The 23,052-nt window shown below is 39.7% G+C and overlaps 1 protein-coding gene and 1 long non-coding RNA gene across 2 annotated transcripts; one reads left to right on the top strand and one right to left on the bottom strand.

Annotated features, from left to right (window-relative positions):
• The first annotated feature begins 2,139 nt into the window (after positions 1-2,139).
• bmp5 (bone morphogenetic protein 5) lies at positions 2,140-11,828 on the top strand. The gene is made up of 7 exons (XM_073482184.1): positions 2,140-2,668; positions 5,177-5,369; positions 9,079-9,227; positions 9,604-9,801; positions 11,200-11,276; positions 11,423-11,533; positions 11,679-11,828. The coding sequence occupies exons 1-7, from the start codon at positions 2,140-2,142 to the stop codon at positions 11,826-11,828; spliced, it is 1,407 nt and encodes a 468-aa protein (XP_073338285.1).
• Positions 9,650-22,421, bottom strand: LOC141009536 (uncharacterized). Its single transcript, XR_012180143.1, has 3 exons — positions 22,335-22,421; positions 19,810-19,917; positions 9,650-9,723 (listed from the first exon to the last, which is right to left on the bottom strand). It is a non-coding gene; the product is annotated as an uncharacterized lncRNA (long non-coding RNA).
• Between the last annotated feature and the right edge of the window lie 631 nt (positions 22,422-23,052).

The raw sequence follows: 23,052 nt of genomic DNA, 5'->3' as shown, positions 1-23,052 counted from the left end.
CTGGAAGTCAGTGACAGCTGGAGGTGCTGAGAGGTCAGTTTATATAATGATGCCGTAGTAAATGGTGTGTGACATTCATGTTTTTTTGAGTAATTCAAATGGCCAGGATAACTTATATCTAATAGTTATTAAGAACAATGTACAACACTTTGATAACGTTTTGCATTACAGCAGACAGCAAACGTGAACACGGACATATTGTAGGTCAAAGCAGCCATAACAACTGCAGTCAACTACAGCAGGGGGATGAAGAGGGAGTGAAATTCACCAGACTCCCTTACAAAATCTATCAATTCTGTGAGTTGTCAAGTGAGGAGAAACGTAAACTTTCTGAGACGCTGTCTATGACAAATTCTTAATTACTTGGGCTTAACTTCGGCATACGTTTCAGAAGTTTTTTCTTTCCTTGTGTAAAAAAACATTGTGTCTGATACAGACGTTTCTTAGAGGAGAGGAGCATATATCACACAGAGACTCCAGTCTGCAGCGTAGTTCACACACTTGACTGATAAACCAGAGAACTATTAAGTAACATTACGCTTCATGATCAAAGAAAGTTTTTATATCATGTGGACAATCAATTAACGTTTTTTATAATGCTGTTGTTTTAGGGGGTCAGCCCCGTCAGTCCATGATTCCAGGACTCCATCACATCATCAATCTCATCTGTTGTCCTGGAAAATGTTTTTAGACTTTCTTGGGGTGTGGTGTGAGCTATGAGCGAAGGAAAAAGGATGAAGTGCGATGGCCGTGGAAAGAAAAGGAAGAGATCATCACCTCCTGCATCCTCCTCTGACCCTGAGGAGGCAGCATTAGGAAACTTGGACAGAAGTGCAGCTGTGGGAAGCTTCTGTGGGCGGTGTCTCAGTGTGTGCATGTGTGTGAGAGTGATACTTCAGAAATAACGACTGAAGTGTTGTCGCTTTGTACACTAGATGGCGCTATGTGGTAACATCCCAGCATGTCCAGGAGTTACTTTATCTTAGCAGGAGCTTCCTTTTTTTGTTTTCAGTTTGGACAGCAGCCACCCATCACATGGAAACCTCTGATTGTTTATGTTTTCAGTTATCCCAGCATACTCACTTCAACATATTGTTTACTTAAAGCTCCTCTGAGCATGGGGCCTTTTGGTATTAAGCCTCTTTGCTTTAAATTAACTATATATAAGCACTCAAAGTGAGCTTTTATAATTAAATGTAAATCAATGTAGAGTATAGAGACCAGCAGTGGGTTTGTGGCTCTTAATTCTGAATTTTAAGTATCCTTGAGTGTTTATTTTTTCCCTACATGGGAATACTGTACTGTAGTAGAGTTTTAAGTGCAGCCCACTTGTTTGCCCATATTTAATGAAGTATGTTTTTGCATCCAAGAGGATCATGTTTAACCTTTAGAGAATTAAAACAGGATCCTTGTTGTTGGTGCTCAATGCAGCTGGAGCCCTCTCCCATAAACACCCCGGACTTCAATAACTTGAGGTGATTAAAAGGCTCTGTCATTATTCTTTCACTCGTTAAGACCGGCCTCTCGGATTTCAAGTGTCTCCTTTTACACTCCCGAGCCGCCACATTCATCATGGGACCGGCCTGAGGTTTTACTGCAGCAGCTAAAGGTGGATGCAAAAACAAAAAGTGTGGGATGGACTCGGAGGGCAAGTAGCCCCACTCTCAAGGGGAGAGAAGGAAAAAAAAGAAAAAAGAAAAATGCGAGCATGAGTCGAGAGCTGCTCTCTGTTCATTTTTGACACAGTTGAACACGTTTCATCCACTCCTGGAAACTCCGGGTGATCCCTGGACGTTATGGGCGTACCTACGTGATCCTGCATCACAGAGGAGTAAGGTGAGGGACGGGGTCATATCTCCATAAATACTTGGTGTGTGCGGAGACTTTGGATGGACCCTGGAGGAGTAAATACTGCTGGAGGAGCATCGCGCACAGGAGAGGAGCGACGACTTTTCTGCAAGCTGATACCTCATTTGTAGAAGGGCTGACTGGTGTCCAACAGCAAAACGCGTGAAAGTTGGTGGTGCCTCTGTTTAATATGGGAAGTCTATGATTCCATATTGGCAGAGATATAAATTGTTTTCCCCACAGAGTGCGATGTAGTTCACCTCCACAGCCCACAGAGAACTATTTGTCAAGATGACAGCGCTTACACCTTTGAGCCGCGCTGTGCTCGGACTCGCCTGGAGCTGCCTGAGTTTTCTGTCCTGCGCTCATTGCGGGTTAAGTGACAACCATGTGCACTCCAGTTTTATTTACAGGAGGTTGCGCAATCACGAACGCAGGGAGATCCAGAGAGAGATCCTCTCCATCCTGGGCTTGCCACACCGGCCGAGGCCCTTCTCTCCCGGGAAGCAGGCGTCCTCCGCGCCGCTCTTCATGCTCGACCTGTACAACGCCATGGCCGTGGAGGAGGAGGAGGAGGTGGCGGGGGTGCAGCAGCAGCAGCACCAGCACCAGCAGCAGCAGGGCGCAGGCAAGAGCTTCGGTGCCAAGGCTCAAGGGCACTCCAGGAAAGGGTACTACAGCCCCCAGCATGCCGGGTACTCTCGTGTGGCGCAGCCTTACCGCGCGGCCCCTCTGTTAGGCCACAGCCCCGCGCTCACCTCAGCGCACGACACCAACTTTCTCAACGACGCCGACATGGTTATGAGTTTTGTCAATTTAGGTAAGTGTTGTTACAGCAGGATCATTTATTATCAGGTTTCCTTCAATCAAAATTATGTTAGTAATCGAAATGAGACTTCAGGAGAGGCCGGGGTCGATATTATTTAGAGGTGCACCACTTTAGTGCGCAAATCTACATCTCATGGTTTTTTAAAAGTCTCGTTTGTCTTCATTCCCTCCACTTTAAAGTAAATAAATAAAGTTTTATTTGGATCAGCTTTATCTGTTTGCTTGTTAAAAAGCCTACTATTTTGCACATTAAATTGCATTTTTTCTAAACAACGCACTGCAGACAAAGAACTATTAAATACTGCAGCTTGAAGCCTTCATCCGTGTAGTGCAAGAGTCAGGCCTGTTGTAATCCATTCATATATTTCCTGGCCTCCTTGATGCGGTGCAATTAATCACATTTGTCAAGATGATTTGCCACATGTTGATTTTGTCAAACTATTCTGAGCTACGCTGTACTATAAAAAGAATCTTATCTTCTGAGTGAAGATTAACAGTTGTTGACTTCCTCTCACTCAGACAGTTTTTTATTTTTTATTTCTACATGTATAAATGTGTCATCGGTGTTCAGCTGCTTTGGCCTTGCGTGAAATTTGTGTGCATTTAACAGAATTAGGCCCAACATTCTGACCCTCTCAATTTGTGCTGCTTTCTATTAAAAGGCAGCTGATCGGTATAATGGTTGTGTTTGTTCAGTAGCCGCGACCCTTAACCCAGCAGTTCAGAGAGACTTATCAGATGACTGTCTGACCTTGAGAAAATTGGTCTGAATTATTTCCTGTTGTTAAAAGGGTTGTGATATTGACTGATGTCTGTGTATCTGGAGGTTCTGTCACCAGGAGAAAGCAGTCGCTCCATTTTTGATGTTTGTGTTATTTGCAGCATTTATGTTTCTTTAATGACAATTAAAATATTAAACCGGATGGAAAAGATCTCAGAAGTGAAATATGGTGCAGCTTTCACAGTCCTGAATGAATGATGATAAAAACAACCAGAAGTGAACTTAGGATAAAGTTGCTATTGCAGTGTTAAGGACTTAATTTTCTTAAATATACAGCAAAAACATGTAAAAGCGAATTTGTGTAGAGTTGCCTTGAAGTATAATCCCTCACCTTGGCCTGAGCCCATCTGTTTCCACTTACCACTATAGCAGGGCATGTACACTGTCAGCCTTGAAAGCTCTGCTCTCGTTCTGGGGACTGTCAGTGAAGTGTTCAATGGGGCTCTGTCTTTATTACAGTACACTCAAATATAGCTACTGACCTCAACTGTTTTAAGAAACGTCTCTGTGGCGTTTCGTGCAGTTTAATATGTTTACTGTAACCTTTTCAGCTTCCACAGTGTAAATAAGATGTCAGCTGTTGAAAAACCATTTAGTCAAGCAATAGTCACAGTAATTTATTCTTATATTAACAAAACATTGTTCGGGTAGAACATGCATGCGACTCACCTTCGGAGTTAAGCCAATGTTATTTAATCTTTAGCCATTTGAAAGTTAAATGCGGTACACTCTCGTTGGCACTTCTGCTTCAGATTACTGCCCGTGGCTAATATAATGGAACACTCTCGGTGGGTAAAAAGTCAGACCTGACCTCTGACCTGTTTGTGCTAAGTAACCGCAGTCCTTCTCTGTTGATAAAATATTATTCGAACACACTGCATGTTATCACTGCGTATGTCAGAAAGTCCACTGACCTCAGCCACAAGCCTCTTTTTCTGGGGTGCGAGACAGTCACTTTTCAGTAGCATCAAAGTATCTTTTGTTGGCATGATACACTGAAGCTCTTTGATGCTGTTATTAGAGTCACTGCATTGATAGGCTTTATTTTATCTAAAAATTTTGATGCAACACTCTGAAAATCAAGCTGCACATATCTTTTATTTATTTCTGTGCCGGAAAAATCTAAAATAATCTTACATGTTTTGAGTTTTTTAAACATTTTCAAAAATGAAAGGTCAAAACAAAGACATGTTCAGTTACTCATTATATTAGAAATATTTAGTTTTAAAGGTTAAAGGTCATTAAAGTCTCTTAACTCATTATATGAAACCTACAGGAGGTCAGTATAAGGTCAGAAATGAGGTCAGAGTAGACGCTGACATGACGTTGAAGAATCCTGTCTGGTCTTTTCTCTCACTTGAGGAGCAGACGAAAGTGTCTTTAATTGAAATCAGCCTGTTTTTCTTAACTGACAGCCCATTCATCATGGCCGGAGAATGCAGTTAGGCACACAGTAGAGGGCCTGTCTGGGAACCGCTACCTGTATTCAGTTGACTGATTTAATGAACTGGAAAGTGCTTTTGTTGGTAGTCAAAATGTTTGGATTGGACCTGGAATGTAAAAGAAGATGTGATAAATTACTCTTTTTCTGTGCGTTAATGCCGGCATATTTCCTCCTTTGAGCAACACACACAGCGGCGCAGGAGTTGAAGTCGTATTTTTTGATCAACTTTGCTGCCAGTAAAAATGAAATTCATCATGAAATATTTTCTTTCCCAGTCGAGAAAGATAAAGATTTTTCTCATCAGCGAAGACACTACAAGGAGTTCCGTTTTGATCTGACTCAGATCCCGGACGGAGAGGCGGTGACTGCTGCGGAGTTTCGGATCTACAAGGACCGCAGTCATTCCCGCTACGACAATATCACTCTGAAGGTTTCCATATATCAAGTCATCAAGGAATATCAAAACAAGTAAGTATCTAGACAACCAAAAATAAACATTGAAGGCAGTGCAGGATTGTAACTACCGTATTTCAGAACAATTTGAGGTGCTTCTTTTCACTCAACTAAATTTATCTGACTGTCTTGCTTTTGAAACTAAGATTTTACATACAGAACACTGACATCTTGCTTAAAATGATGCACTCTAACAGATTAAATTAACCAGTAATATATAAAGTAGTTAAAACCAGCTCAACCAGGTACAAAATTAAAAGGCTGCTTTCTAATCAGTCATTTAATCCAGTAACACTCAGACAGGGTCGATTTTGCTTTTCAAACATTAAGTACATTTTTCTGCTCATAATTCCACTTTAGTCAAATTATATGTGCGTTTAATGAAGTATTTTTAAAGTCTGATATTGCTACTTCTGCTTAAGTAAAAGCTCTCAATAGTTCTTGCACCATTGATGTATCAAGGCTGACAGAAAATCCATCTGGCCTAATATAATCAGTCAGTCCTGGAAGAATCAAAAATAAAAAAATAAAAAATAATGGCATTCAGTAGAGCACAAACCTTCACCAAGGCCCACAGTCCCCTTTAACTCAATCAAGCCCCAATCCAGTGTCACATAAAACATTTAAATCTGCTGAATCCAAATTTGTATTAGTATCTGCATCAAACTGTACTCACTAATACTGTAGACACCACCCACCTAAATACATCAGATTGTTTTCATCAAGATCCATGCCTTATACCTTGAGAAATTATATTAAAGAAAGTGAGAAAAAATTGCTGGATCCATCCCTTTTTTTTCAGATCCGCACCAAAGGTTAATGGGGTCTATTCTAGCCGGAGACCCATCCTCTATCCAAGTTTCATGGAAATCCATTCAGTAGTTTTTGTGTAATCCTGCTGACAAACCATCCCACAAACAAACGGACACATGCAAAAACATTACTTCCTTGAAAATAAAATAGCATATAGGCTAAGGAACTGCATCAAACCAGTTGTCAGTTATTTGAAATGCTGTGAAACACAAAGCAGACAGCACACATCGTTCTGTTTGCAACTGCTAATGGATGAAACAAGGCAAAAATAGCTGTTACCTCACTGAAATAAAGGTTAAAACTAGACAAATGTGTTGCATTTCTATCCCATGCAGTTATCTTCTTTCACAGTTAAGACAGTCCAACAGCTATTGTCTTGCACGGTTGAAACTTTCCACTCACACAGAACGCCTTTCTATCTCCAACTCTGTTCTCCTTCATTCGCACCATGTCTGCCTTACAAATATAGTTCTCGGATAAAGAGAACTCCATTAGCAAGTTGGCCACTTACGGAGCTTGGAAGGTCCATCAGTTATCACTCGTCTTGTGTTGCCTGCCAAGCTGGCCGTGTCCCAGATGAAACCATGAGGGCCTATGTTTTCAGGAGGGGGGGTGAGGGGGCTCCCTCGGGTGCTCCCGTGGTCACTGTTATGCCCACCACCTGCCTGTCTTAACAATATTCCGGAAGTTTAAACCATGACATAGCTGAATACACAAGGGTGTACTTAAAAGTGGGCCCACATTTGCTTGCCAAAAATGTGTGTGGGTGATTGAAGGGGAGATATGGCCCTCCTGGGCTTTGAAAAGGTCCAAGTCAATGGACTCTGCCATCTTAAAGGGGAAGACTGCGCAGTTTTAGTTTTCACACACGTCTTTATGGGGAAAAGTGTGTTTTAGTCAGCGTTCACAAAGAAGAGCAATTCTTTCCCAATGTGAGAAATCTTTGAAATCTTAGTTTGGAAAGCCGTACACACTGATTCATGTTCTTCTTCAACATATCAGATGGAAAGTTAATGCTGTGCACAAATATTGGTCACTTCACATACCAATGTTTTTAGTCGGTTATTTCCACAGAAGTAGACTAAGTATGGTTAAGTTAAGTAGCAAATTAAAACTACTTTGTTGCAGTGTCTTAAAGGGGTTAAGATAGTCACATATATCTCAGTAGCAACCTCCTTATAAGGGCTTTTGTTGCCCTCTCCCCCTCACTTTGTGTCAGTTCTTTAAAAATCACTGTTGGAGTGACTGCAATCAATGTTAAATAAGTAAACCATTCACTTAACTCACTACTAATATGAGAATGAGACTGAACTCAAGATGCTGATGTTAAACATCCCTGAAGTTATGTTTACCGTCTTAACACATTGTGTTCATGGTTGAGGACATATCCAGAGCCATGTTTGTTTGCTAGCAGTTGTCTCTTTTACGGCCTTTGTTGGCACTCTGCAGCATTTTTTATGCCACTAACTGTCGATCTGGGAAACCATTGTCCTTGTGCACATGAGCGAAAGAAGAAACTAACAAAACGAGGACCTCTTAAAAACATATTGCCTCATATCTTTATAGTACTGGTCAAAAAATCCACAGGGTCCCTTTAAAGTCAGACACCCACACACCAACCTGACCTCCATTCACTCCACTATATCAATGTCATGCTACGTCCTGCACTGGTACTGAACTTTGCTACTGAACATAAATTCCTAATGGGGAATAGTTGCATATGAACATAATTTTCAGGAGGTAGAACAGTCTAGAAAGAGGCGTCACGTCTGTCGCTGGTATCCACTGACTTTAACTCACTCTCTGTGGAACAGTACATCCAGTAATCACAGATGAAGGGGCGGGATAAACATTTTCCTCTTGGATACGACTGTGGGAATAGTGAATACTCACCAGCGCAAACTAAATTATCACAGGATATAAGTGGAATACTGTGCATTTCAAGTTCAGCAGTATGTCACTCATAGGGATTAACCTTATGTGAAATTCCACAAGAGGTTAGTTTTATTACACCTGTAATAAACACATGAATAATTCCTGAACTATTGGGGCCACATGGAAAATCTTGGTTCTCTCCAACCAGCAATGTAACCACAAAAACTGAACAGGCGCTGCCTTATCCGATCTGCCACTTGAAAGGAATCCAATGCAAATTGCGAAGCACCGCTTTTTCAGCTTTGGGGTTGATTGATGCCTTATGTCAGGCTCATGTTAAAAATACACAAGGGCTGATATACATGATTCATAACTCCTGAAGTGTTTGGCCAATCAAATAGCTGAACTCTTGGCACATGTTTAAGTGACAGCTTCTTCAACAATAGCAGTACCGCTTTCGTTTTATCTCCAGCTCAAAGCTGACATACAGAAATTACAAAATGACCAGCTTTCAATACTGAAGGCCTTTTTATAGAAGAAGGTTTTGTTTTCAAAAGGATAAAGAGATGAAGAAACTAATAAAAGCCACTCAGATTTTGGCTTCTGCTACAGAGTTCGGGCTAAAGCATCCATTTGTGATCAGTCAGTGATACCTTGTTTATCTGTTCCTGTCTAACCGGTTAAGACCTCTTGGATTCAGTCTGAATGCCCTCAAAGGAGCATATGGTTTCTTTTTTGTGTCCTATTAGAGCTATGCAGCATTACGAAGCACAGTCAGTTTTTATTTGCTCTAGAACTTAACGCACTTTAGCACTGAGGTTTTGTAATTTGTTTATAATGCAGCAGTAAAGTGACCACATTCATTTCACCATCTGGTTGACCGAGTCGTAATTGTGAAAACCAACGTACCCACAGAGACTGAAAATCCAAATAACTTTCACCGGATTGAGATATAGTAATCACTGTAGCAGTTGCTGTTCTCTTCTCTGTGCAGGCTGTTTGAGTGTGCATCATTTAACATTTAACTTACCTTTAGAGACGCAGAGACGTTCTTGCTCGACTCCAAAAAGGTCCAGGCGTCCGATGGGGGGTGGCTGGTGTTTGACATCACAGCCACCAGTAACCACTGGGTGATGAACCCACAGCAGAACTTGGGCCTGCAGCTCTGTGTGGAGACTGTAGATGGTAAGTGAAGTTTTACAGTTTTTGTTCCCATGAATTTGACATCCCAGATTTGTTTCCCAGATTTATTTCAGACTCTTAAAACTAGAAAAAGTCAGGAAGTAAATTTTTTTGAGACAATCCACAATCACAATCCTCCGCCTTTGATAAATAACTAATATTTTCATCGACTTCACTCTTATGTGACTTGTGTATTTGACAGTTCATGGATTGTTATTATTTACTACCAATATATCCATAAAAAAGATTTAAGGCTTGACCTTGTATTGTATTTGTAAACAGGCTGGACTCAGCTTTTAAAGCAGTCATAAACTGTCAAAATATCCCATATACCTTTAGCTATATCTCGAGACTTTTATTTACCTTCTGTTTTTGAAAGGACGAAGTATCAACATAAAATCTGCTGGAATCATTGGGAGGAATGGGCCTCAGTCCAAACAGCCGTTCCTGGTTGCTTTCTTCAAGGCCAGCGGGGTGTTGCTTCGCTCTGTCAGAGCTGCTGGGGGGAAGAAGAAGAACCACAATCGCAATAAATCAACTAATCAACAAGAATCATCTAGGGCACCAAAACCTGGAGGTATGTGCATTTTTATGACGCGCTTAAGATGCGATGATAGTTCTTTTAATCATTTATTTCATCCTGTACATATCAGATCTCTAAATTAGACAGATATCATCCGGCCATCGTTCCATCACAGTGTCCACCCATTTGTCAGAATAACCAACTTAATTTCCTGCAGCAAGGCCCGTCCACAATCACTAGACAGACTGTCTATTAATGTGAAATTAAATATATTTGCTGAGCACCTTTTGATAATGCAAGCTTATTCCTTCTTCTCCTTTGGTGCCAACCTGTAGATCATACATTTTTAGGCGCTATACTGGTGAGGTTCTTAATATGTAAATTAGTTTGTTGTTGTATGTTTGCCTTTACCTTCATATGGTGGGGTGTAATGAATGTGGCAGCATGAAGGAGCCACCTGCAGGGCTTTACACCTTAAATCTTTATCTTTTAGTTTCCTTCAGTGACATGTTTTTCTGTTTGTTTCTCAAAAGCATTTTCTACAAAAAACTACTTTGGGGCAAGACAATTTTTAATTTTTAAAAATTAAATATGCTTCTTGGACTCAAAGGTTTTATTGAGCATTCAGTTCTGACCTGTATTTCAGTTGTATTAAAGGTGCAAGACATAAGAATTCATACTCCCAACAAGTAGGGGCAGCATTTCACTAGAGTAACTGCTGCTAACTGTATTGTGTTTATACATCCATGACTGTAGCGACCGCTTGTTAGCTCAGTTAGCCATGCAGCTTGCTTTGGACCACTGGGAAAAAAAGGTTTTCAGGCCTGGGGCTAGCTGGTCAGCATGCTAAATTCAGCAGATATCTCTGCAACAAATACATAGATGTCTTTGACATAGTGTCAAAAATGTTATTTCTTCCCATTCTGTTGATAATTTTATTTATTTTAAAAATTCATATATATATTGCACTTTTAAATTGAAATAACATTAAGGTGAAGTACAAGTACTGAGAGAGATTGAGATATATTATGGATAGTGGCACAGTCCTATAATTACATAAACATCTCATCAATCCTGAAGTATTTTAAGGAATAATTAATAACCCAAAAAAAGTTTTTGGATTATTGCAACCCTCATGGATAATTTGCCTGTTGTGTAAATATATGACACACCTCACACACTGATGTGGGAAAGAAAACAACTGTAACTCCAAATTCAAACATCCATTGTTTTGTAACAGCTTAACATTTACGGGAAATATTTCCAATTTATTTATTTTATGATTAACATGGCTCTAGGATGTATTCATGTACTCACAAAAGTCTGTGTTTGTGTACTGATTGTGTGTTTGTAGAGTGCATTTGTTCAAAAGCTGTTCTACAGTAAGCAAACAAAAAGATATAAACAATCATTAGTGTCTGTTGTGTTTAATAAACTTTTTTTTTTTTTCAGATCATAACACAAGTGAACAGAAGCAAGCCTGCAAGAAGCATGAACTTTATGTCAGTTTTCGAGATTTGGGCTGGCAGGTAAATGATCTTATATCACAAAACATTTATGTATAACATTAAGTGATAATAACACAACGAACAGTGCATTTTTATTAAGATCATAAGGTGACACTAGAAAAAGCTCAACATGTGTTATAAATAATAGAAGCTCATTGTTTGTTAAGGATTGGATCATTGCACCTGAGGGCTACGCTGCTTTCTACTGCGACGGCGAATGCTCTTTCCCACTCAACGCACACATGAACGCAACAAATCACGCAATTGTTCAAACCCTGGTAAGTATCCTTTAGAGTGCATTGCATATGTGTACTGCATTAAAATGGCGTTATAAGCTACCATCATGCTCTTGGCAGTTGTAACTCATTTGAAACTCACTGCTGTTGCACCTCTTTTAAACCTACTTTGTGCTCTCATTTATAGGTCCATTTAATGTTTCCTGACAATGTGCCAAAGCCGTGCTGCGCCCCGACCAAGCTCAACGCAATATCAGTACTCTACTTTGACGACAGCTCAAACGTCATCCTCAAGAAATATAGAAATATGGTAGTTAGGTCTTGTGGTTGCCATTAGTGGCCGGGGGGTAACTTTAATTTATGCTATCTGGGACAGGAATCGCTGGAAAACACATCTGCTGCAGGTGTGATGTGATGTACAGTATTATGTATATAAAGTTTTATTACCTAATTTATTTTCTTTTTTTTAAAATAGCACTGAATATTTTAATATTTGAATGATTAGGACAAATTGTTGATTTTACTTTACACCATTTATCATTTAACTTTTGTGTCCGTTGGCATATACTCTCTTAGTTACGTTTGTATGATAACTTTTATGAGATAACTATTCACTGGAGACATCATGATACATAAGATCGCTTCCCCTCCTGCTTGTTTTTTCCTCTTTCACGGTACACTTGCGCTATAAATGCTCACTGAGATGTCAGTATGTGATTTGTTTTCCTCATGTTAATTTTGTTATTTGTTTTTTTTGTGTGTGATGGACCAATAAATGACTGATACAAACAGAATAATGTCACAAAATGCGGCATCACAAGTTAATATAACAAAGGAGGACTCAAGGTGATGCTGTTAACTTTAATATCACAACTTTTACAGGCTTTTGATAATCCAATTGGCTCGCTAGGAAAAAACACAGTGAGTGTTCTCTAATCTGAACCAAACTGCCCAAAGCTATTTTCAAGCTGTCACCGTCTTTCAGCACTGATACTGTTTCACCTTTTACACGCCAGCTTTTTTTGTTTTTTTTATAAGAGAGTGTGTCCTCAGAAGGGGATTATGTCAGTCTGGAATGAACACTGTTTTCTCATTCCTCTGTGGACTGCAAATGTCATTGCTCCACACTAATTCTAGCAAATGTTTGGGGAAAGTATATCTTCATGTAGAGTGTTGTGTATTTTAATAAATGTACCACTTGAGAAACTCTTATCATTTGCCTTTACTTCATCCATTTATCACCCACTATGCATTTCATCTTGGAGCTTTTTCCCCTCCTCCTCCTCCTCCAGCTGCAAGTCCTCCAGTCTTTTCGAATTGAAGTTGGCCTTTTGTATTTCTGTTTGGGCTTCTGCGGATGTTTTACACACTGTTGCTGGACTACCGTCTCAGATTTACAAATGTTTGACAAGTATGATATAAACTAGGGGTCCACCCACGGAGCCTGTTGACATGCTCTTGGGGAGTGGTAATGCTAGTGGTACAGTGCTCGCAGTATTGCAGTGCTGTGACCTCCAAAGACAGCCAGGAAGGGTGATTATCATGAGGCTGCCAGCAGAGTAAGGTATATCATTTTGTAAGCAATCCCTTCCTGATTATGGGGAAAGACAGCATCCAGCATCTGATTTATGTGATGTGTATGGCACATCTCTTGCATTCTTTGCACTCATGTTTTAGAAGTTGTCATCGTTTTTTTTAACCACCATCCCAGAACGCTCTTTTAAAACAATTTTTACCATCCTGAAGTAAATGTAAACCCAAAAACAAAATGTTCCTTTACTTTATTTTCATCTATAGTTAAAAGTATTACCATTCAAAGTACTTTTACATCCAAACTGCTGTCAGTTTAAATACTTAAGTACATTTATTTACTGTAAACTTGTTGTGTTGTCACATTATCTGCAGTTCACCGACGTATAACATTTAATGTGCCTTTAAGAAGAAACTCTGTCTGCTGTGTGTTAAGCTGTTAGCTCTATTAGCTCGGTAGCTCACCAAAACACACCGCAGAACTCTGCCGCCCATCGACTTCTGAAAGCTAACAGCTACCTAGCTCTCCTAATGCCACTTTAAGCACAAATTCATTGTTCACAATGTGGTACAATCACTGAAAAATATGAGGGCGTCCCCTGTCGACACTGAGTTTACCGTGACCTTTTGGATTTTAATATTTTTTTATTTATTTATTATTTATTTCTTAGGTTTCATGTGTTCAGATTGTCATTTGCTAATAGATAGACATATTCGTGCATATATCTTTGAAGGCCTACCAGAGAAGATCTCTTGTTAAGGCAAACACATTTGCTATGGCCCCCGGAAACGATGTTAGTCTTGAACTCTGGTTGTCATCTGCTCTGAGCTAAGATTCACCCCTGGAAACAAAGTGGAGGCCATAAACTAACCTCAGCAAGTGTTGTTGTATTTCCTCCTCGTTCGGGTTAAGTTGAATTTCCAGAGAAATGCGAGAGAACGTGCCATTTCAAGAGAAGTGCTCTGGTCACGCAGGTATTTTTAATGGTCTTGGAAATCTAGGGATTAGGTTAAGGATTAATATTTATTTACACAACTGTGTTGACCTTCACTGAACACAGGATATGTACTGTTGCACTTTTTCTCCCCCTACCCTCCCACTTTTATAACATTTTTTTTTTTTTCTCTCTGACATGGCAGAACATTGAGTGACTGTATTTCACTTAATTAAAAGCAGTGGCTGGCCTGTCCAGATGTTATGTGGGCTCCATCTAAAAGGAGTGTTGACATTCAGTGAATAGAAGAGGCCACCTGCTAACTTAACTCTTGGCTTGAGGGGTGATTTGCATTCCTGCGGCCTGTTGCCTGGCATGATTACTCCTAGCACTTCACAATCCCATCTACTGTTTAATATCATGGATTCTTTCCAATTCAGCTACATTTCTTCCTTTTCTGTAAGCTGCTATGAATGAGCTCCTATTTAAGTTCTCCCAAAACTACGCAGCCCTCTCGACAGCAACCTCCTGACCACATGAAAGGAGACGCTAACAATTGCCATACTCAGGGCAGATTAATATAGTGGCCCCTTCTCCTCCGAGACCCCCGTGGTCAGAAACAGGCTGCAGTGAGTCAGAGGTGCCTTGACATTCATCAGATCAGCACTTCCACTGGCCACTTCTGAAACATGCTGGAAAAAGGTCACAACCCACTGCAGTTTACTTTTCATGAGGGTTTCTTGTGAATTATTCATGCATCATGCCCTCAGGTTTATAGCATATGTCACAACATACTGTTGGCTTTACATAAACACCGTTACATAATGTCAGGATGTGTTTCCAGTTGCTGATATTACGTTTTTTTTTCTACCACAAACATGTTTATTCTCTTAACCTGATTGAGAAAACAGACGCATCCATGTGGGCGGCTGTTAAGAGCATATCCTTTTGTTCAGCAAATGTGATAAATTTAGTGAGGAGAGATCATCTTGAAGCTTTTAGCAGGCCGGGACTGGCAGCCTGTCAAAAGTGGCAAATGCTTGATGATTCAGGTCATTTTTTTTTTTTATCTAATCCAAACCATCACAAGCAGGAAACACGTTAACAAATGCTACAAAAGAAAAACAAAAAGCAGGCATAACGAGCCACTGATCTGGTCGGACCACCGACAGAGGTGTTCGTGCTGGAGTCCACGCGGAGATGTCCTCAAAGATTAAACAACAGAAAATGTAATATTAAGCAGACTGTCCTGCCTCACTCTTCCACATTAACAGGCTCTTAACTTCTGAGATTCAAAGTAACTCAAGATAATTAGAAACAGTTTTTAATTATGTGAAAGCATGCAACCAAATTGGTTTGAAGACATTGAAGTGAAAGGTATCTTTTTTATCTTACTTTGTGTGCCAACCAAGAATAAAAAACATCCATATTTTTAACATATGTGTACCTAATGGCACATAAACCTCTTTGGAACCTTGTTATGGCTTCCCAGCCTTGTAAAACACTTCCTATATTTATTTATGGTGTATTTAAAGTATTTTAAGTTGTTATTCATTTTGTAAACAAGAGTTCTGAATGAGAACATTTGTTTTTCTAGATGAAAATGAAATGTGGTCACAGTTTGTGAAAGAAAAGTTGGATTTTACACAAACATCGATAAACTGTGAAACTAAACATTTGTTCACAGTCTGCATGGAGTTTTACATGCCAGGTATAGTTTAAAAAAAAAACCTTATAGTAAAATGTTACGACTGAGTGTCATTAATGCGCTCAATTATTGTTCAGTCAGCTATAATGCAAACAGCTTAGATGATTGACATGATGCTTATTTTGATCACATTTCGGTCAATCTAATACAACTACAAATCATAATAGTTATTGTTCATTTGGTTTAGTAATTCCATGTTTCATTGACTTACCCTCTGTTAACGAGAGGTCTTTTTCTTTCTGCGGCTCAGAGTTTATTTTCAGAGTGTCACCTTGCAGTCCATCCACAAGGCAAGTGAAATTGTATCTAATAAAAATGTTGTGCAGTTTACCTAATTCATCTCCCCACATATGGTTCTCCTTATTTGCCTTCTGTGGGTGGGCTATGACTTCCATACAGCTCAATCAGTCCCTCTTGAAAAGGGAGACCATATGGGTCACATTTTTACATGTTGTTTGGTATGACAAGGCTGCAGCAGGACCAGCGAGGAATGTGTCCCGGCAGAGGGCAACGCAGAAAACACCGGTATGTTTGCTTGTTATTCACATATGCACATTAGCTTCCCCAGCCAGAGAAGAGAGAGGGGTTCTGGGCTCTCGGAGCTACAACAGATTGTTTGTGAACTCAACTGTCACTTCCCATTACCATTAGAGATGGCACCTGTGCATTAAACTGTTTATATGTTTTGAAGTCTTGAGCTTTAAAATGTATGGATCAGCTGAAATTCATTATTCAGTGCTGTTTAGCAGTGCTTCTCTGAGATGAGTCAGTTCATAAACTAAAAGCATACATTTAAACCCTTTGTTTACATTGTATATAATTAGAAGTATATACACGCAGTTGTTTTTAAAGTTCTTGGTGGGCTTTCCATTTACTTTTCTTCATTGCATGCAGCCTCTATTAAACATTATTTTCCATGAGAATGTTTGTTTCAGCAGAAATAAAAGCGTCCGACATGATAACAATGTCTTCAGTCTCCTTTATGCAGGTTAGTTATTTCCTCCTGTCGCCCATCTACTGTACAATTTATGTCAAAGAACACATACAATTAAAAAAAAGTTTAAAGGAAAAATTCAAACCAAAGCAGATGCGCAGGCTATTAACCTTTCTCAGGCCAAGGAAGCCTCTGTCTTGTATTAATGATGCTGATTTACTGTATCACAGAGCTTTTTAAACCAATGTTTTAATACCCTGCCAGAAGAAGGTACATTAGAAGACTCTGGGCATATCTGGGCACAATTATGAAGTAAGGGAAGGAATAAAGAACAAAAGCAGCAGTTCACTCTATAAAGGTAAACTCGCTTTATGAAAACCTTCTGGTCTGATGTTTTTTAAAATGAAAACACTCCAAAAAGCCTTTTGTCCAAATCTTTTCAATTTAAATCACCGACTCTGAGTAAATCATCATCACTTCAGTAGCCAAGAATATTTAAAGTCTAGCAGTGTTTATACTGTAGATTGGAGGTTATACTCAGCAGAACTGCAGCTGCCACTGTGTCGTAGTCACTTTTCTCCGGCTGATTAAAGGGAAACAACATCACATACTGTATTTCACCATGTCAGGAGGATGTCTAATATGTCATATTATTTTGTACTTAAATTGGATAGATGTCTCACAATAGTGGATCCTGAGTGGATCCTGAGTGGTGTCACCACTTAAAGGTTATCTTTCAGGCAATTTCTGTCTTAAATGCACATTACACTACATGGAGTGTTAGGAGAAAGGACTGGGAGAATGACACACAGGCTGTGTTTAATCACACAGTGCAGAATCATCAGCCTAGTATTTTCTATGGCTACCTTAATATATCTTTGGTACCAACTAAAAGGAGTATGTAGAGCCAAATATCGAAAGCTAGTGTCGTGTTCTGTAATGTCTGGTCGGATTCAAAATCTTGAGGTCTCCTACAGTTACTGATATGTCTTAAAATAATCTGTACCAAAACTACGTTATTGTACTGACGCTAGTATGAAGAAATTTTGATGATACTCAGCCCCGCGCCAAATGTATGACTTCACAAGGTTGACATTTATCTGTCCTGTCATCTTGTCACACCACCATAAAAATAATGAACAAAACATGCTACTGTAGGAATTTAGAAAGCAAATAGAGATGTCAACAGCCGCCACTTAGCCCGGCATTCTGGCTGCTGTACATTTTGCTGTGAAATTCAATTTCTCTCCCACCAGCGATATGGATACAGTGAAGGAAATCTCCATTCTTTATGAGCCAGTCGTAGCCGTTATCCAGCCATGAAGTCCTCCAAGGTATAATATAAAATTCTGACCAATAAATATCCGGCTGCTTAGGAACCGCCGCCTGGATGTAATCTGTGACAAAGTGGTGTTAACAAGTGCCTTTGTGAAGAAATAAAAAGGTTTATACTGGGTTTATTGCGGCCAAATGATTATTAGTTTTTTTATCACACTTCTAATTAAATGTTCACTATTCTGGACAGGCGGGTGCACCAGACCCACAGCCGTCACTTTAAAGCTGCCTGTGCAGAGCCAGAAAAATTGCATTTTTATAAATCAATGCTCAACCGTCACAATCGTGTGTGGACACAAACTGAACACACAGGTCAGTGGCTTTTGTGACTAAAAGCCACAGGGCGCTCTGCAGTGTGATTACTGTGAGGATAATCTGTAACACACATGCTGTCTCTAAGGGGAGCTGTGGAAAGTTGGCTCGGGGCGGCCTGCCTTCCTGAAGAAACTGTAAGGTAGGCTGCTGCTATTTTTATAAAGGCTTTACATTTTATTTTAAGAAAAGTGTTTGTGGTCATTATTTTTTTTCTCTTGGTCCGTAGCTGAATATAATGGATACGAGATGAAGTGGCGGTTTATCATATGTATTCAGTCTTTGCTCCTTTTGTGCAGCATGATTCCGTTTCAATTACACACCATCGAGTGGTCTGCTGCTGTAGGAATAGGTGCAATTATTCTAACTATATATCCAAGAAACCCTTCCATCTTCTTCAAGTATGGAGGACTATGTCATGATTATTGCTTTCAGGGTGGTGATGAGTGTGCTATTCGCTTAGCACCAGGACTTTCTTGTTTTTACAGTTCAGTTAAATCCATGATGTAGAAATTGAAGACGGATGGAGGATGAAAATTGATTTAATCTGGTTCCTGTTTTCTTTCTTCCACTTTGTTTTCAGTGTATATCTGAGAGCTTAAAACCTCCTTTCATGCCATGCCGAAACCTGTACTCTATAAAGTGCTGTTTTTCACATCTGTTTCTTTCTTAGTGCAAAAGAAGAGAATAGCCTCTTTCTTTTATATGCAGCTTTTTCCAGCTCAGAAACATGTTCTTACGTTCGCACAATTATTTATTATTTTGAGGCATTCATCACATGCTTTGTCTCCAAAATCGCATGTGTAAAATATATTGTTCTCGGGAGACATCTTGCAAACTAACGCAAAGACATCCTATTTCCTGTCTGGGGAATATCTGTTTGCCTGATCTATACAAAAGTAAAAAGACTATTGTTCTTTTACATAGTTTCCCTGGTCGGAAACATCTTCAAGGTGGTGCAGCTGTTTTATTTGTTACGATCCTGATAATTAGACTGTTTGTTTGACTTCATTTCACTTCAAACCTCAGTGATTTATCGCTCTATGTTGGTACTGATAAGATACAAAAATCCACCATTAAACTCTGACACAGAGTTCTGAAAAACCTACTCCTCTGAAATTAAATCAGGACTGCTGAAGGGCTACTACTCTGGAGCTATTAAAATTAATCCATTGATAGATTAGTTGTCAATTATTCAATTAATTGCCAACCATTTTGATAATTTGTTGCAATCTACAGACCAAACAACTAATTAATTGATCAAGAAACAATGAAAATGATCGTAAGTGACAGCCCCATACTTCTTATAAATAATTTTGTAAGACCCAATTAATAAGTAATTTGTGTTAATATATGTGCTACAGAAGGGGGTTATTAACAATGTTTGACTTATCTGTGCTAGCTTGAAACCAAATCTTTAATATTTCTCTTAATATCTGACAAAAAAGCTATTTTTATTTTTTCTTAAAGATGTCAGATGAACTGTTTTATATTCCTATCTTTTGTAAAATGTCCACTCTCTCTCTACTTACACACCATCTCCGTCTTTAAATGTTCAACTCACCTGCATTACATTGATTCTTAAAAGCAGAAAAGCCCCTGAAGGCCGGTTCTTTAGAGTGACCTTCGGCAGCTGGTATTCGTCAAGATAAAACCGTCGCTGCCGCGTTTCCTTGAGAGAAGAAATGTTGAAAGGCCAGTTAAAGTTAATCGACTTACGCAGTTATCACTGACTGAAAAAGAAACATTGAGAAAGAAACTTTTCCTTGAAATGTCAAGATTTTTCTGGCAACCGACAGGAAATACAAACGACAAATCACACTAATGTGTTATCATCTCATCCTCACTCTCACCTTTATACTAAATTAAAAAAAGCTCAATAATAAGTTTGTTTATAAGCTTCTAAATGTAGTAGACATATATAACAATGTGTGCTGTAGTTGACCTATTATAGAAATAAAATGCACTCATTTTGACTGCTGCAAACCACTGTTTTCATTACTTCCAGACTCTGATGCCTTTAAGCAAAAGGTTTGAAAGGAACTGAAAGCACAACAAACCAGGACCACCATGAAATTATCTCAAATGAATGAATACTAGTTTTCAGGCAAACACAACAGATGAATAAAAAGCATTCAGTTATGGCTAAAAATAATGACCAGCACTGATTTGGTTTAATTCAATGAGCTGAATAAAATTTGCTGAAAGTTGGTGATTAGATTTGAAAATTCAATGCTGTTAAATTCAACCTTTAATGCTGCTGCACTTGTTTTTCTGTGTCCTCAGAGGACCATGAATAAATGATCAGAGGCGATACGCCACAAGGCATTTTTAAAATTTTAGGGGGTGGCAACTGACAGACATGAACCTTGAAGTCTGCTACAAAAAAGGCATTTTCAGGGCCGATCATACCAGTCGCCCTCCTCCCCCGAGAGAGAGGCAGAGGTCTCTCATCACAGAGCAGTTTAGCGTGGTGAGATGGTTGAATGCTAGGACTTCATTAAGCCCCTCTATTGTTAACATCTGGGTTCAGAAGAATGGCTCTTTCTCTGGTAAATGTTGCCCTGGCTTAACAAGGGATTTTATTACACCATGCAGTTGACATTGGCAGCACTGTCACGTCTGGCAATGGAAACCCCTCAACTGTTTAGGTCACAGGAGATCAATCAAAGCAGCCTGTTTCCCCCTGAAGCCTTCGATTCTCGCTGGAGCAGGGAGTCGAGTGCGTATCTGATCTTGTTGTTGAATCAAGATATGAAGAGTTAGCTGGAGGGCTTCTTGGTTAAAATGCTTCCACGGTGAAGTATTTAACCTGTTTACACATCATTTGCACTTGCACAAACTCCTCTTTCCTAATTCTCCCTGCACCTGCAATCACTTTTATATATCATGTCTTTCCCCACAAGAATCTCCAGTCAGAAGTGCAACATTAATCTCCCATGTCGCTCCATTTACCACTTTGCTTCACACCATTTCCTCTCCCTCAGTCTCCATCCCCCCCATCCCTCTCTGTTTTCATCCCCTCCCATGCAGGGATGTGGCTGCCATGGCAACTGCTGAATCATCCTCCACCGTCTGCAGCCGTCCCTGTGATGCCAGCTCTTCATGCAGCATCGTCCAGGCCTGTGTTAGCATATTGATCCTCAGTCCTGCAGGAGTCTGAGCAGGCTGGTCTCGCAGGACACCCGGGGGGGCAGAGCGGGCTGACCGGCGGCTTTTCGGATGGGTAACGTACCCGCTACGGTGAAGCACTGCCTGAGCTACGAGCAACTCATCCAGGACTACCCATGGCTGAGACGGTGGCTGCTGGAGGAGAAGGTGGGCGTCGTTTTCTCTTCTTGTTTCTAATCTGCTGCACATGCTCCGCCACATGACTCCCTCATGACACAGCCACTGATGACAACGCTGATGCTGCATGCTGCTTATATAAGAGCTGAAATGCTGCTCTGCTTTTACATATGACTGCATCTTTAAGGATGCATGGGATTCTCCCTCAGTCAGAATGGTATATTGTTTTAATCTGTGTGAATGGACTGTATGTGAGGAAAGTAAAAGCAGACGAGACGTTTCGATTTCCTTTGTTATGTAACTCCACCAGGCTTCATCGGCAGGATTATCTGATTATTATCTAGCAAAAGAGATGTTTTTATGATTCATGTGGACATACAGGCTGCCCATGCTGGTGCTTTCATTCAAACATTGCTCACTTTCTCCATATTTACCTTTTTATTAACAGACTTCGGATCGGGTTATAGTAGCCTACTGTATCTACTGTAACCTTAGCTTGTACAGTGCTTTTGAACCATTTCTTGAATGGTTGAGTACATTTCCTTTTCAATTGTTACCCTCAAAAAGTAGAAATACTACAGTGTAGAAATACTGCATTACAAGTAAAAACACAAGTGTATATAGACAAGTAAGTAAGCTAACATATTAATACTCCAGAGGTAAAATTACTCACCTGCTCAACAAGTTGAATTTCAAACTATATTTGGTGCAGCTAACTGCCTGTAATGTTCTCAAATAGCTAGAAGTATATAGTACCATAAAATGGAACTAACGTTACTCAAGTAAAGTACAAGTACTTACGTTAGCTACGACAGATAACTAGTTAAGTAGCTAAATGTAGTTCCTTGGTTAGCTGACGTCCACCACTGCTTAACTGTTACTTTAAGCTAGCTCAGCTCACAAACAGTTAGCGAAGAAAGTTTTATGTCTAGTACGGAAGCCCTAAAGGGCCATGCATTCATACATTTTATTTCCTCTGTTTTCCCGTGATAACGAGTTAATTTCATTTGTTTTCTCGAGATCTCGAGTTATTATCTGGAAATAACAACTGCCGTTTTCCCGAGATAACTGGATAATTTTCTCGAGATCTTGAGAAAACAAAACGATAGTGTAGTATATTAAATCATTGCAGGAAACATCGTTCAGTGTAGCGATGTCAGAGGAGCAGGAGCATATCGATCACTGCGTCACATATCTTTTCAATCAAGGCCTGACACAGGCTGAAATAGCATTATGCCTTGCTATTACAGATAATATACACATATCTAAAAAGAGGTTAGCAAGGCTTCAGCTATATCGGCGGCGCAATCTAAGTGAGCCTGACCTCGAATTAATCATATCGTTATCTCTGGAAAACAAAGTTTCGTTATCTCGAGAAAATTATCTCGTTATCTCGGGAAAACGGCAGTTGTTATTTCCAGATAATAACTCGAGATCTCGAGAAAACAAATGAAATTAACTCGTTATCACGGGAAAACGGAGGAAATAAAATGTATGAATGCATGGCCCTTTAGGGCTT

The sequence above is a fragment of the Pagrus major genome, chromosome 15, assembly GCF_040436345.1.
Source record: "Pagrus major chromosome 15, Pma_NU_1.0".
Lineage (NCBI taxonomy): Eukaryota > Metazoa > Chordata > Actinopteri > Spariformes > Sparidae > Pagrus > Pagrus major.
Note: the sequence above shows the minus strand (reverse complement) of the source record. Positions and strands in the feature narration are given on the sequence as shown.